General features: G+C 46.6%; 2 protein-coding genes across 2 annotated transcripts in view; both read right to left on the bottom strand.

Annotated features, from left to right (window-relative positions):
- LOC133357588 (dual specificity tyrosine-phosphorylation-regulated kinase 3-like) overlaps nt 1–14,730 on the bottom strand; it is a 520,504-nt gene that overhangs the window by 241,161 nt on the left and 264,613 nt on the right. The gene's annotated exons all lie outside the window — the stretch shown is intronic.
- The window catches only part of LOC133357472 (tektin-like protein 1), a 59,484-nt gene that overhangs the window by 20,387 nt on the left and 24,367 nt on the right, over nt 1–14,730 (bottom strand). Inside the window, exons 4-5 of the mRNA XM_061575416.1 lie at nt 7,473–7,592; nt 1,461–1,682 (exon numbers count right to left, since the gene is read on the bottom strand). Coding sequence (XP_061431400.1) covers nt 1,461–1,682; nt 7,473–7,592 — 342 coding nt within the window. The remainder of the gene's footprint in view (nt 1–1,460; nt 1,683–7,472; nt 7,593–14,730) is intronic.

The following is a 14,730-nucleotide window of genomic DNA, read 5'->3' as shown; positions in this document are numbered from 1 at the left end:
AGTTAATCTGAAATATTCAATCGAAAATAAAGACCCGCTCATGATTATTAATGAGGGGGTGGGGCCAGGGTCCACATGAGTGACGTCATCATTCCATGATTATTGATGAAGGGGGGGAGCTCCATGTGGAGTGACGGAATCCGCTCATGATTATTGATCAGGGGGGGAAACTCCATGTGGAATGACATCATCCACTCTTGATTATTAATGAGGGGGTGGGTGGCGTGGTCCACATCAGTGACGTCATCCGCTCATGATTATTAATTAGGGTGTTTGTGTCCCGCGCGTGACGTCACTCCACATGCCGCACCCCCGTCATTAAGGTAGAGCAGAATTATTATTTGTTGCAAATTCGCTTTAAGTTTCACGTTTCTTTATTTAAAATGAATCTAATAAATAATTCTACGCGGCAACAAATTGGATTTGGGGTCTATATTTTTTCCTAAGATAAGTCTAATTTATGCTTCTACATTTTGGTTACATAGACATTTCTCGGTGATTTTCCAGATATTGTATTGCAATCCAATTTATTTGCACCCCAGCGACCGAAAGCAGAAAATAATAAAGTATCAGAGCAGTGAATTAGAACAAATTGAAGGTCAGTTATATACAGTGCTACAGTGAAATGCAGTGAAGTGTTTTATGACATAATTTCGTGCAAGATTCACTGCCATTCAATTAACACAAGATACAATTATACTCTGCTAATTTTTTTCGTAATATTACAGCTTCCGTCCTAGGATGGGCAAAGAAGCTAGTTTGATAAGAGTAGGCCAATGTGTGTTGCTGTCACGGTTCAAATTTTCCAAATTCACAAATGACCGACAAATTCCTCAATTGGCATTCCACAAAGCAACATCACAACATGTAGCTACTGCAGACTACTGTATGTGCTGTACTGCGCCTTCGTGATAGCCTTGCGCTGTAAGCCTTGCGATTTTACACCTCCCCCTTTTATATCGTTTAGAAAATACGTTGTCACTTCATTATCAACACCACCGCTACCCGACTAGCATTGCCTCAACCCACACTCATGTCGCTGACAGCATCGTCTGCCCTTTCTCGTAACTGTCGCCTCTCAACCTTCACCTCCACCTAACCCTGTACACAAACTACTTTGCATCGCACATAAAGAAATGTTCTGTACTATGGAGTACAATATAGTAATTACGCATGATATTTTAGTGATTTTATTTTCATAATGTACTGCTAATAATGTTTTAACGTTTACTGCCGAAACTAGTATTGAGTGTAGTATTTTTAGTAATTGAATGTAATGTTGCGGATACGTCTAGGATGAAGATGCACGCATTAACACGGCTTCAGCATTGTTTAGTCCTCGTGGAAAAATTGCGTTGATTTACGTCATTTCGGTATTCGTTGTCGCACATTTAAGGAAAGCATCCCCGACATAAACCGGGGTATTACTGTCAACTAAATTATTATTATTCAAGACTTACCACCTCACGTGTAGGTTGTCGCGATCGCATGCTAGAAGCTTGCACATTTGCCTGTTTCTCATTACGAACGTGTCCCAAGGCCTTGTTCAGATCACCTTGAGTGTGGGCCAAGGCAACTGCGTGCACGGACAGTGACCCACACTCGGCGCGGAGACGTGCCACCACCCCACGCACCTCGCGGCTGTACAGGTACATGTGGCGCACACTCACATTCACCTCCACCTGTCAGGAGGACAGAAACAAGAGTTAGGGACAAGAACATTTTTATTATTGTTACACTTCCTGACCCAGAAAATCCTAAGTATCAAGAATATTTTTAAAGAGGGTCATGCCATTTTTTTGGCAGCAGGAGGGGATGATGATTGCATGTGTCATCCGAATTCAGTAATTTTGCAAGTAATTTCCAGCATTGGGATAGATGAGCAATACATGTTCAATTGGAAGGGGTTTTTTATTTTATGGGAGGAAATCCATGTGTAGTGAGTCCAACTGAGTTGCAGAAGTTCTTCTTCAGAGGCAACACAGTGCATCGCACGCCGTGCTCTGCTAGAGCCGGCATCACTCTGCAACACACACGATGCTGTCCGGCACCATACAGTGACATCCCCAATGTCACTCACTAAACATGTGTAGAGTAGTATGACGACATGACATCATGAGCGCTGTGAGGCGCAATGACGTCATGTCACGGGAAATACTTAAGGGGGACCCCGTGGCGAAAGCGGGGTCGTTGTGGGAGCCCGGGATGGTGAGCGTCTTAAGAAGGTCTCTCCTGCTCGTGACCGGACGGTGTTGGCTGATCCCCCGTCCGGGTTCTACGAGTAGGAGAGCCGAAGATACAGCCAGGGGTAGGGCTCAGAGAAGTCTGCAAGAGCCGGTTAAGATTACGTGGGGTGCTGCTCTCCTCGGTCGGGTGGTGTTGGATAAGCCCCCATCCCAACTCGAGTGAGAGGCCAAGAGATAGCCCAGGCTAGGAATAGATAGAGCCTGACGTCCGCGTCAAGGACTGAGTGTAGGGACACCTACCTCTGGTGTGTTTTGTTACCTCTGTGTTAATAAACTGGCGCAAGCCCTTACTAAGAGTTCAGTCTACGAGTCGTCCATGTACAGCAGGTGGAGAACATACACACTCCTCAATTAAGCCCACAAATCAACTATGCATCATAACGCTGGCCGTGGAAACCTAAGTTTATGAATAAAATAATTGACGTGGCTCAGCGGTAGTGCATTTGCCACTTGTTGCAGAGGTTTGCGGTTCTATTCCGACAGGCCGTCCTGGTTAATACTAAGATGTACGAGCCATAAAATAAACGCCATCGGCTTCACAGGGGACATCGAATATCCCGTTTAACACGTAGGCTTTCACGACGAATATCATCCATAAGAGGTTTGTTTTGTTAGATCGTGTAAATATATGTGTCGTTAAAATCCACCACCACCCGACACAGCCAACTAGTAAGGGTTGTAATGTAAACAGAACATGCCAATTTGTCACTAGTACAGCACACTGGTGTGTTGGAGAGCCAAGCCACAACATTTACAATCTGAGTACGATGTTTTGCCAGTATTACAACTAGCTTCATCAGGCGACAGACAGATTTGTGGAGAAGTCCACCTGTTTTGTTCCTTATATAGAGGCGTAGATGTGGTGACCACACTTCACGCTCTTGCGTAAAGTGGAGGGGGGGCGATTAATGAGTCAACGTACATTATGCATGTGCATTATACGAGCCCTTTAATCTTGTCCTTCCAGTCCATTGTGTGTATTAAAATAGCCGTATCAATGACAATACTAGATTCTATCAAAAAATATATATATTTTGAAACAATCTTTTGTATATGTTATGTTTAGGCTTGGGTCTAATTGTCAACGCTCAACTTACGTAGGCTGTAATTGACCACGGTCCCTTACATTATGGCAAGCCTCGGGGCCACTTCCTGGAGTTGGGGAGTTCTGCCATTACTCATACGGTACATTTCATTAAAGCGTGTTTAAAAAAAAGTATTTTAAAATATTACTTATTCAAAAGAAGTTTTAGCATCTGTATTATTAGTGCTGTTCCTCAATGAAGCCCTCATATATTGCTCATACATGTGCAATAATACAGGTCGACGACAAGCGACTGTGTTCATTCAGACGCTGTCTCCCCGACAGACCTGTTCTTCACCTGAGGACGGCTGCTTGCGTTGTGGCCGAAACGTCGTGAAAATTGTATTTTGATAATTGGTTCTTTACCCTTCTATCTGGCAACAAAACTGACACCTTTTTGCAAGGAGTCATGTTTGCATAGACCGCAATACCTGCAGTCATAATACAAACAAAAGAACATAACTCTGATAATGTGCACTGTCCTTGAAGTTGATTGGTCCACACCCGAGACAGCTTTCCTTCGAGCCTAGTCTCATATGGGTTGGACCAGATGACGCCAAAAGGCGCACAACTCAAGGACAATGCACCATCAGAGTATGAGAGCTCGGGGCAAGCATCTACACTATGGGGACCTCATTTGCCAGTAAAAATATGATAATTGGTTCTTTACCCTTCTATCTGGCAACAAAACTGACACCTTTTTGCAAGGAGTCATGTTTGCATAGACCGCAATACCTGCAGTCATAATACAAACAAAAGAACATAACTCTGATAATGTGCACTGTCCTTGAAGTTGATTGGTCCACACCCGAGACAGCTTTCCTTCGAGCCTAGTCTCATATGGGTTGGACCAGATGACGCCAAAAGGCGCACAACTCAAGGACAATGCACCATCAGAGTATTAGAGCTCGGGGCAAGCATCTACACTATGGGGACCTCATTTGTCAGTAAAAATATGATAATTGGTTCTTTACCCTTCTATCTGGCAACAAAACTGACACCTTTTTGCAAGGAGTCATGTTTGCATAGACCGCAATACCTGCAGTCATAATACAAACAAAAGAACATAACTCTGTCCATGAGTTGTGCGCCTTTTGGCGTCATCTGGTCCAACCCATATGAGACTAGGCTCGAAGGAAAGCTGTCTCGGGTGTGGACCAATCAACTTCAAGGACAGTGCACATTATCAGAGTTATGTTCTTTTGTTTGTATTATGACTGCAGGTATTGCGGTCTATGCAAACATGACTCCTTGCAAAAAGGTGTCAGTTTTGTTGCCAGATAGAAGGGTAAAGAACCAATTATCATATTTTTACTGGCAAATGAGGTCCCCATAGTGTAGATGCTTGCCCCGAGCTCTCATACTCTGATGGTGCATTGTCCTTGAGTTGTGCGCCTTTTGGCGTCATCTGGTCCAACCCATATGAGACTAGGCTCGAAGGAAAGCTGTCTCGGGTGTGGACCAATCAACTTCAAGGACAGTGCACATTATCAGAGTTATGTTCTTTTGTTTGTATTATGACTGCAGGTATTGCGGTCTATGCAAACATGACTCCTTGCAAAAAGGTGTCAGTTTTGTTGCCAGATAGAAGGGTAAAGAACCAATTATCATATTTTTACTGGCAAATGAGGTCCCCATAGTGTAGATGCTTGACCCGAGCTCTCATACTCTGATGGTGCATTGTCCTTGAGTTGTGCGCCTTTTGGCGTCATCTGGTCCAACCCATATGAGACTAGGCTCGAAGGAAAGCTGTCTCGGGTGTGGACCAATCAACTTCAAGGACAGTGCACATTATCAGAGTTATGTTCTTTTGTTTGTATTATGACTGCAGGTATTGCGGTCTATGCAAACATGACTCCTTGCAAAAAGGTGTCAGTTTTGTTGCCAGATAGAAGGGTAAAGAACCAATTATCATATTTTTACTGGCAAATGAGGTCCCCATAGTGTAGATGCTTGCCCCGAGCTCTCATACTCTGATGGTGCATTGTCCTTGAGTTGTGCGCCTTTTGGCGTCATCTGGTCCAACCCATATGAGACTAGGCTCGAAGGAAAGCTGTCTCGGGTGTGGACCAATCAACTTCAAGGACAGTGCACATTATCAGAGTTATGTTCTTTTGTTTGTATTATGACTGCAGGTATTGCGGTCTATGCAAACATGACTCCTTGCAAAAAGGTGTCAGTTTTGTTGCCAGATAGAAGGGTAAAGAACCAATTATCATATTTTTACTGGCAAATGAGGTCCCCATAGTGTAGATGCTTGCCCCGAGCTCTCATACTCTGATGGTGCATTGTCCTTGAGTTGTGCGCCTTTTGGCGTCATCTGGTCCAACCCATATGAGACTAGGCTCGAAGGAAAGCTGTCTCGGGTGTGGACCAATCAACTTCAAGGACAGTGCACATTATCAGAGTTATGTTCTTTTGTTTGTATTATGACTGCAGGTATTGCGGTCTATGCAAACATGACTCCTTGCAAAAAGGTGTCAGTTTTGTTGCCAGATAGAAGGGTAAAGAACCAATTATCATATTTTTACTGGCAAATGAGGTCCCCATAGTGTAGATGCTTGCCCCGAGCTCTCATACTCTGATGGTGCATTGTCCTTGAGTTGTGCGCCTTTTGGCGTCATCTGGTCCAACCCATATGAGACTAGGCTCGAAGGAAAGCTGTCTCGGGTGTGGACCAATCAACTTCAAGGACAGTGCACATTATCAGAGTTATGTTCTTTTGTTTGTATTATAAATGCAGGTATTGCGGTCTATGCAAACATGACTCCTTGCAAAAAGGTGTCAGTTTTGTTGCCAGATAGAAGGGTAAAGAACCAATTATCATATTTTTACTGGCAAATGAGGTCCCCATAGTGTAGATGCTTGCCCCGAGCTCTCATACTCTGATGGTGCATTGTCCTTGAGTTGTGCGCCTTTTGGCGTCATCTGGTCCAACCCATATGAGACTAGGCTCGAAGGAAAGCTGTCTCGGGTGTGGACCAATCAACTTCAAGGACAGTGCACATTATCAGAGTTATGTTCTTTTGTTTGTATTATGACTGCAGGTATTGCGGTCTATGCAAACATGACTCCTTGCAAAAAGGTGTCAGTTTTGTTGCCAGATAGAAGGGTAAAGAACCAATTATCATATTTTTACTGGCAAATGAGGTCCCCATAGTGTAGATGCTTGCCCCGAGCTCTCATACTCTGATGGTGCATTGTCCTTGAGTTGTGCGCCTTTTGGCGTCATCTGGTCCAACCAATATGAGACTAGGCTCGAAGGAAAGCTGTCTCGGGTGTGGACCAATCAACTTCAAGGACAGTGCACATTATCAGAGTTATGTTCTTTTGTTTGTATTATGACTGCAGGTATTGCGGTCTATGCAAACATGACTCCTTGCAAAAAGGTGTCAGTTTTGTTGCCAGATAGAAGGGTAAAGAACCAATTATCATATTTTTACTGGCAAATGAGGTCCCCATAGTGTAAATTGTATTTTATTATGTTTTATTTTTATTATTTTATTATTTCCCTTCTACGTGACTTTACCGAAAGAACCAAGAAGAAGCGACTGTGTCTCCGTCTGTTTATTTCTTCGTTATATGGACAGCTCGCGTTCCGCTCTCTCGGACGTTCCGCGGCGCGTCGCGTGAGCTGGCGTCCCGCTTCCCCGCTCCCGCGCACCGCTGGCAGACGGCGCGCTGGGAGCCGTCTCCGCGTCGCCACGTGGCCGATGGCTCACGGAGACCCGCGACGTGGTCCAGCTTCCAGCTCTCACCAACTGACCTCGAGCCCCTTCCGGCTCTCCATTATATCCCCTTCCCGCGTCACCCAGACTCTGCCCTTCACCACACCCCTTGAGAACTTTCCAGATAATACCACCCCCTAGCGCCCGCGGGCTCCACCCTTGAACCCTTCCCCCGATGGCTCGTGTCGCCTGGATGGGTTAGGGGCTGGGGCGGCGAAGCCCCAGCCTACGCTCGCATTACACATGTAAGAATTAAAGCTGTTGGGAATGCATCCCCATATATACAATTGTCTAATGAACTCCTTTATGCGCCGATTTGATTAGTGGCCACTTCTCCAGCATACACATTTTGAGCGCTAAGCAAGGTCTGCCTGTACAATAATTTTCACTATTATTATTCAAGCACACAAATACCTCTCTAGACGTGGGCAGCATGGCTCGACCTCTGGTCTTGCTCCGTGAATTGCCGGCATTCTCGCAGACGCCCCATGCCTCACTGCATGCAGCTAAAGACATGGCTGTACTCTCCAATTGCTGTCAAATGAGAAGAGAGTTTAAGACACCATGAAGCACTTTTCTTGACACTGCAACACCACCACACCATCTTGACTAGTTTTACCGTGTCAATGACCACATATGCCAATGCAATTTATATACAGTGAGGTAACAAAGTATTTGATCCCCTGCTGATTTTGTATGTTTGCCCACTGACAAAGAAATGATCAGTCTATAATTTTAATGGTAGGTTTATTTGAACAGTGAGAGACAGAATAACAACAACAAAATCCAGAAAAAACGCATGTCAAAAATTTTATAAATTGATTTGCATTTCAATGAGGGAAATAAGTATTTGACCCCCTCTCAATCAGAAAGATTTCTGGATCCCAGGTGTCTTTTATATAGGTAACAAGCTGAGATTAGGAGCACACTCTGAAAGGGAGTGCTCCTAATCTGAGCTTGTTACCTGTATAAAAGACACCTGTTCACAGAAGCAATCAATCAATCAGATTCCAAACTCTCCACCATGGCCAAGACCAAAGAGCTCTCCAAGAATGTCAGGGACAAGATTGTAGACCTACACAAGGCTGGAATGGGCTACAAGTCCATCGCCAAGCAGCTTGGTGAGAAGGTGACAACAGTTGGTGCGATTATTCGCAAATGTAAGAAACACAAAAAAACTGTCAATCTCCCTCGGCCTGGGGCTCCATGCAAATCTCACCTCGTGGAGTTGCAATGATCATGAGAACGGTGAGGAATCCGCCCAGAAATACACGGGAGAATCTTGTCAATTATCTCAAGGCAACTGGGACCATAGACACCAAGAAAACAGTTGGTAACACAGTACGCCGTAAAGGACTGAAATCCTGCAGCGCCCGCAAGATCCCTCTGCTCAAGAAAGCACATATACATGCCCGTCTGAAGTTTGTCAATGATTCAGAGGACAACTGGGTGAAAGTGTTGTGGTCAGATGAGACCAAAATGTAGCTCTTTGGCATCAACTCAACTCCTGTGTTTGGAGGAGGAGGAATGCTGCCTATGACCCCAAGAACACCATCCCCACCGTCAAACATGGAGGTGGAAACATTATGCTTTGGGGGTGTTTTTCTACTAAGGGGACAGGACAACTTCACTGCATCAAAGGGACGATGGACGGGGCCATGTACCGTCAAATCTTGGGTGAAAACCTCCTTCCCTCAGCCAGGGCATTGAAAATGGGTCGTGGATGGGTATTCCAGCATGACAATGACCCAAAAACACACGGCCAAGGTAACAAAGGAGTGGCTCAAGAAGAAGCACATTCAGGTCCCGGAGTGGCCTAGTCAGTCTCCAGACCGTAATCCAATAGAAAATCTGTGGAGGGAGCTGAAGGTTCGAGTTGCCAAACGTCAGCCTCGAAACCTTAATGACTTGGAGAAGATCTGCAAAGAGGAGTGGGACAAAATCCCTCCTGAGATGTGTGCAAACCTGGTGGTCAACTACAAGAAACGTCTGACCTCTGTGATTGCCAACAAGGGTTTTGCCACCAAGTACTAAGTCATGTTTTTCAGAGGGGTCAAATACTTATTTCCCTCGTTGAAATGCAAATCAATTTATAAAATTTTTGACATGCGTTTTTTCTGGATTTTGTTGTTGTTATTCTGTCTCTCACTGTTCAAATAAACCTACCATAAAATTATAGACTGATCATTTCTTTGTCAGTGGGCAAACGTACAAAATCAGCAGGGGATCAAATACTTTTTTCCCTCACTGTATGTAAAACTGCTCAATTATTTACAACTAGCATTTAGCCCGTCCAAGGACGGGTGTATTGCAGTTAATCTGAAACTTGCAAGCAAAAAGCAGACCGCGACGTGATATTCATTGCATTAATGCGTGTGCAATTTGTAAGGGCGCAGTGACACAGACCTATTTCATTTTAAGGTTATAATCCCTTGTTCATCATGACGTCCTTTTTACTTTGATGTCTCAATAGCATTACGGAGATTGCTTGACTTGAGGGTTTTGCCTTTGTAGTGAGGTTTGTAAGTTAACGCTGAGGAGGGGGGAGGAGGCACCTCGGCCCCCCATGTGGAGTGACGTCAGCCGCTAATTATTATGAATGGTGGGAGGTGTCCATTTGGAGGACGTCACCTTATGATTATTAATTAGGGGGGCTGTTCGATGTGGAGTGAGTGGCCAGAGGTGTGGACTCGAGTCATGTGACTTGGACTCGAGTCAGACTCGAGTCATGAATTTGATGACTTCAGACTCGACTCGACAAAATGTACAAAGACTTGCAATTCGACTTGGACTTTAACATCAATGACTCGTGACTTCACTTGGACTTGCGCCTTTTGACTCGAGAAGACTTGCTACTTCCCATGAAAACTGGGGGAAAAAATGTTCACACGGCCGCGCCGCTCTCAGTTTATCTGCATTTGTGAAAAAAATGTGCACCACCTGTATGCATGCAGAGAGCACGCGCGCTGCCTGCACGACATCCAATCACTGTAGTCCCACGTTGTTTTGATTGGACAGCATCTAAGCAGGCACATTGCAAGACAACCAATGAAGCGCAACAAGCAACAATGCGCCAGTTGGCAAAATGATACCGAAGATAGTTTCGTTTGGCTATAAAAATTACGATGTAGTCGACAAAAAACGAGTTGCAATTTGCAAAACATGCGGGTCGAAGATTACAGACGGTGCTGCCACAACGTCTAACTTTGTTCGACACCTGAAGTTGCACAAAGAAAGGTAAGTTTTGAACGAATGCTAAGCACCTTATCGGATGTACCGTAACTTACTAGCTGCTGCATATTTACTGTATCAACGAGACAGTAAACGCACGTCTCCCTTGCTGGTTAATGCTTACAAAAATAGGGATTTTTGAACCCCGATTATATGAGGTACATGAGTGTAGCACACTCAGATGGAAAACCTCTTCAACATCATGTCAACGTCCGTTTTAAAGTATCATTTCTACCTTGCTGCTAGACGGATAAACACAAATGTATATCTCAGTCTCTCCAACACACATGAGACAAAAACAGGCCTTCCAGTTTTACTCTTTCAATCGTTCAGTTTCAGAGTGGCTGGTGTGCTGCCTCATTGAGGTCGTTTATGTAATTTTGGTTAATCACAACTAAGCTGAACTGTCGCTGAAGACATAAACTATCACAATTAAACAATGAATGAGGCAGCAGTAGACCTGCAATTGCTGTGTGATGCAGCAAGGCACCATGGAATCTGGTGTGCAGGAGAGAGTGAACTATAAAGCAGGGGTTCCCAAACTTTACCATGACAAGGCCCCCCATATACCAGTAGATTCCAGCCAAGGCCCCCCTGACATGGGCCGTGCCACACTCTTTTTTCTGTGCACCTCCTTTCACAACTCGATGGAGTTGGTGCATCCCTAAACCCATCCAAGTACAATAGGAAACATAGTAAGACATATACACTGTAAAGAGGAAAATGATGACACAGTCACAGAAGATCCACCATTAGCCTTCCCTTTTCATATCATGCCCAAACAGCAGGCAGCGCATGGACATAGCGTGCTACCGTAGTCTAGGTCTGTGAGGCAGCGCACCACTGGGATATATACAGTATATAATAAAATAATAACGATTATAGTAGTAATGTTCAGAGATGCAATAGATTATTATAGTGGAGTTCTTAACTAATGGGGATATTGTTTAGCTTATTTTTGGTTTAATTTGGTTTATTTTACTTATTTAATTTATTCAATTATTTTGTTTTGCTATACTTTTCATGCCAACTTGCCATGGCCCCCCTAGCACCCCCTCGCGGCACCCAGGGGTCCCCGTCCCCACTTTGAAAACCACTGCTATAAAGCATATGACTTCAGTTTCTTGAGGGAAAGGGCTTTCTTATGACTTTTGAAGCAGTGAAAATATTCTTAATATTGCATACACTGAAACTGAAATGTATTATCGTATACCGTAGTGTACAATAGACAATGAATATTAACACAACAACATTGATATGAGTAAAGAGTAGTTTCAAATACAACATGTGTGGCTATAAGGGATTTTCTGACATCTGTTTCATATTCTTTTCTGTTACAGGTATGAAGAATACCAGATGAACAAAAGCATCGTAGATGAACCACAACAGCCTTCAATCTCACAATTCCTGGACACTCGTGTAGGGCGTTACAGCATGAGCCACCCACAGCAGAAGGCCATCTCCAATGCGATACTGTCTGACTTGATTATTGATTGCAATTTTCCTCTATACACCGTAACCCGGCGATCATACAGACGCTCATTGGCCCGTTGCCTTGCCCTGGAATTTTCCTGCGCGGCCACCCTCGCCTCGACCAACTTCCGAATATTGAACTGAGCGTGTTCGGACAGTTTCGAGCGAGAAGCCGCAGACTGGACCCGCAATTGCACCTCCACGGGGGGGTCGACTTCCCTGCCGTACATTAAGTAGAAGGGCGAATAGCCCGTGGCCGTGTGAGGCGCTAACCTATATGCGGCCAGAACTCCGGGAATCCTCAGGTCCCAATCCAACTGTGTGTCGTCTACCTGATGACACAACATAGAGGTAATGGTCCGGTGTAGACGTTCGACCATACCATCGGTCTGCGGGTGGTAGGGGGAAGTCCGGACCTTCTGTGTGCACAAAAGGTCACAAACCTCCCGCAGAAGATTGGACGAAAAGTTCTTTCCCTGGTCGGTTAGCAGCCGTTCCGGGGCACCCTTATCCAGGACGTAGCCCTGGAGAAACGCCTCCGCAATGGCTGCTGCCGACTGGTTGGGGAGGGGCCAGGCCATTGGCCAACGGGTGAAATATTCAACCCCAACCAGCAGGTACTTATTTCCCCGAGCGGTGACAGGGAAGGGACCCAGAATGTCAAGAGCCACCAACTCATTAACCCGGGACACCTGAATGGACTGAAGGGGTGGGCAAGCCGCCCTAGCCGGGTGTTTCCGCCGCGCACACTGTGTGCAACTATTCAAAAGGTCGGCGACATCGCGCGCCATTCCCGGCCAAAAAAAATCCAATTGCAGTGTAGCGAGCGTTTTGTGAATACCTAAATGCAGGACGCGTTCGTGCGCCGCCCACACGGCCCTGCCCCGCACAGCGGTGGGGACGACGATTCTGTAACGCCCCGAGCTGGCGTCCCATGACATGAGGAGACCCTCCCGCAACCTGACAGTACCTACCCTTTCCTGACAATCTCCCCCTCTCTCCGCACGACGGCGTAACCTGAGGAGGGAATTGTCTTCCATCTGGAACCGTCCCCATTCGTCCAGAGGCAGATCGAGGAGTGAGTCGCGAGTGACCAACACCTGCGAGTCCCCCTCGGCGACAGGTTCCCTATCGACCACCCCTGCTGCCGCTGCCAAGGGAGAAGCCGGAGCGGTACTCGTGGCCGATTTGCATCTCCCCGAGCCCATAAAACACGCGCACCCATCACCCGGAGGAAGGCGTGACAAGCCATCCGCGTTAAAATGTTGTGTCCCCTTCCGGTACACCACCGTGAACGTGTAGTCCTGTAGGACCTCAAGCCAACGTGACAGCTGGCCGGACGGCTGGTCTATTTTCAACGCATACTGTAGCGCGGCGTGATCGGAACGAACCGTAAAATGCCTACCGTACAGGTACGGTCGATATTGTTGAACAAACACGACAATAGCGAGCAGTTCACGGCGGGTGACGCAATAACGTTGCTCTGCCGGAGACATGACTCTACTGCCGTAGGCAACGACCTGTTCGACCCCGTTGACAACCTGCGAAAGCACCGCGCCGATGCCGGTATTGCTGGCATCGGTGTCCAGGATGAAGGGCAACGTGAAATCGGGATAGCACAAGGGAGGAGCTCGGACAAGGGCATCGCGAAGCGCCCTGAACGCCCTGTCTTCCTCTTCCCCCCAATGGAATTTAGCCCCCTTAGCCGTCAGAGCATGAAGGGGTTTGGCGATCGTCGCAAACCCCTCAACAAACCGGCGGTAATAGGACGCAAAGCCTATAAAGCTGCGGACTTCCCCCACAGACGTGGGCGTGGGCCACGACCTTACACAGTCAGTTTTAGCAGGATCGGTGGCTATACCCGTAGAACTGACAACGTGGCCGAGGTACCGCACCGATTCACGCAACAGGAAACATTTCTGAGGCTTAAATTTAAGATTAGCCGATCGCACTCTGAGAAATACAGCCCGCAGTCTGTCCAGATGTTCCTCAAACGTACGGCTGAAAATAATCACGTCGTCCAGATATATAAGACAAGAGTCCCACTGCAGGCCAGCTAGGACCAGTTCCATCAATCTCTGGAACGTCGCTGGAGCTGAGTGCAATCCCATGGGCAACCGGTTGAACTGATAAAGGCCCTGTGGCGTACGGAACGCGGTCTTAGGTTTGGAAGCGTCATCCAAGGGCAGTTGCCAAAACCCCGACAAAAGGTCCAAGGTTGAAAAATACCGTGCCCCCGCCAAGGCATCGAGCGACTCGTCCATGCGAGGGAGTGGATACGCGTCCGCCAGCGAAACCTTGTTAAGCTTCCGAAAATCCACACAAAACCTCAAACTGCCATCATGTTTTTTAACAAGCACAATGGGCGCACCCCATGGGCTGTTGGAGGGAGCCACAATGTCTGCGGCAAGCATGTCATTCACTGCCAACCGGACATGTTCCTTCTCTGCCGGACTTAATCGGAACGGATTTTGCCGAATGGGAGCAGAATCCCCCGTATCAATGTGGTGTTTCAATAGATTAGTGCACCCAACATCGAATTTGTGTTTGCTAAAAACATCGGGAAAATCACGAAGCAACATGCGCAGCTTGAATCTTTGTGACTCTGAAAGATTTTCAGCCCCTGAACAGAGAGAATCCATCCATGCCTCATCGACACCCACCTGCGTCCCGGACGCCGGCGCCTCACCGACATGAGCTGCAACGGAGTCAGTGTGCAGCGGCAGCGACGCATGTGCAATGACAGCCCCTCGGTGCACGACCTTCGTCCGCAACCCCGCATTCAGCACCTGAATGAAGGGCTGTCCATCTCTAGGCACAAGCGTTTGTGCACCCACCAGGTCCAACCCTCGCTCGGTCGTATTTGAAGGAGACAACAAAACCCCCGACGTAGCGTCTGCCTCCAGTGGTTTGCGTAACTGAAGCGGTATCAGCATCTGCGCACCCGGCGGAATCCGCACGGTTTCAG

This window comes from Lethenteron reissneri, chromosome 58 (assembly GCF_015708825.2).
Source record: "Lethenteron reissneri isolate LAM-NWPU_2019-01 chromosome 58, ASM1570882v1, whole genome shotgun sequence".
Classification (NCBI taxonomy): domain Eukaryota; kingdom Metazoa; phylum Chordata; class Hyperoartia; order Petromyzontiformes; family Petromyzontidae; genus Lethenteron; species Lethenteron reissneri.
The sequence above is the reverse complement of the archived record's forward strand: the minus strand, read 5'-3'. Positions and strand labels throughout refer to the sequence as shown.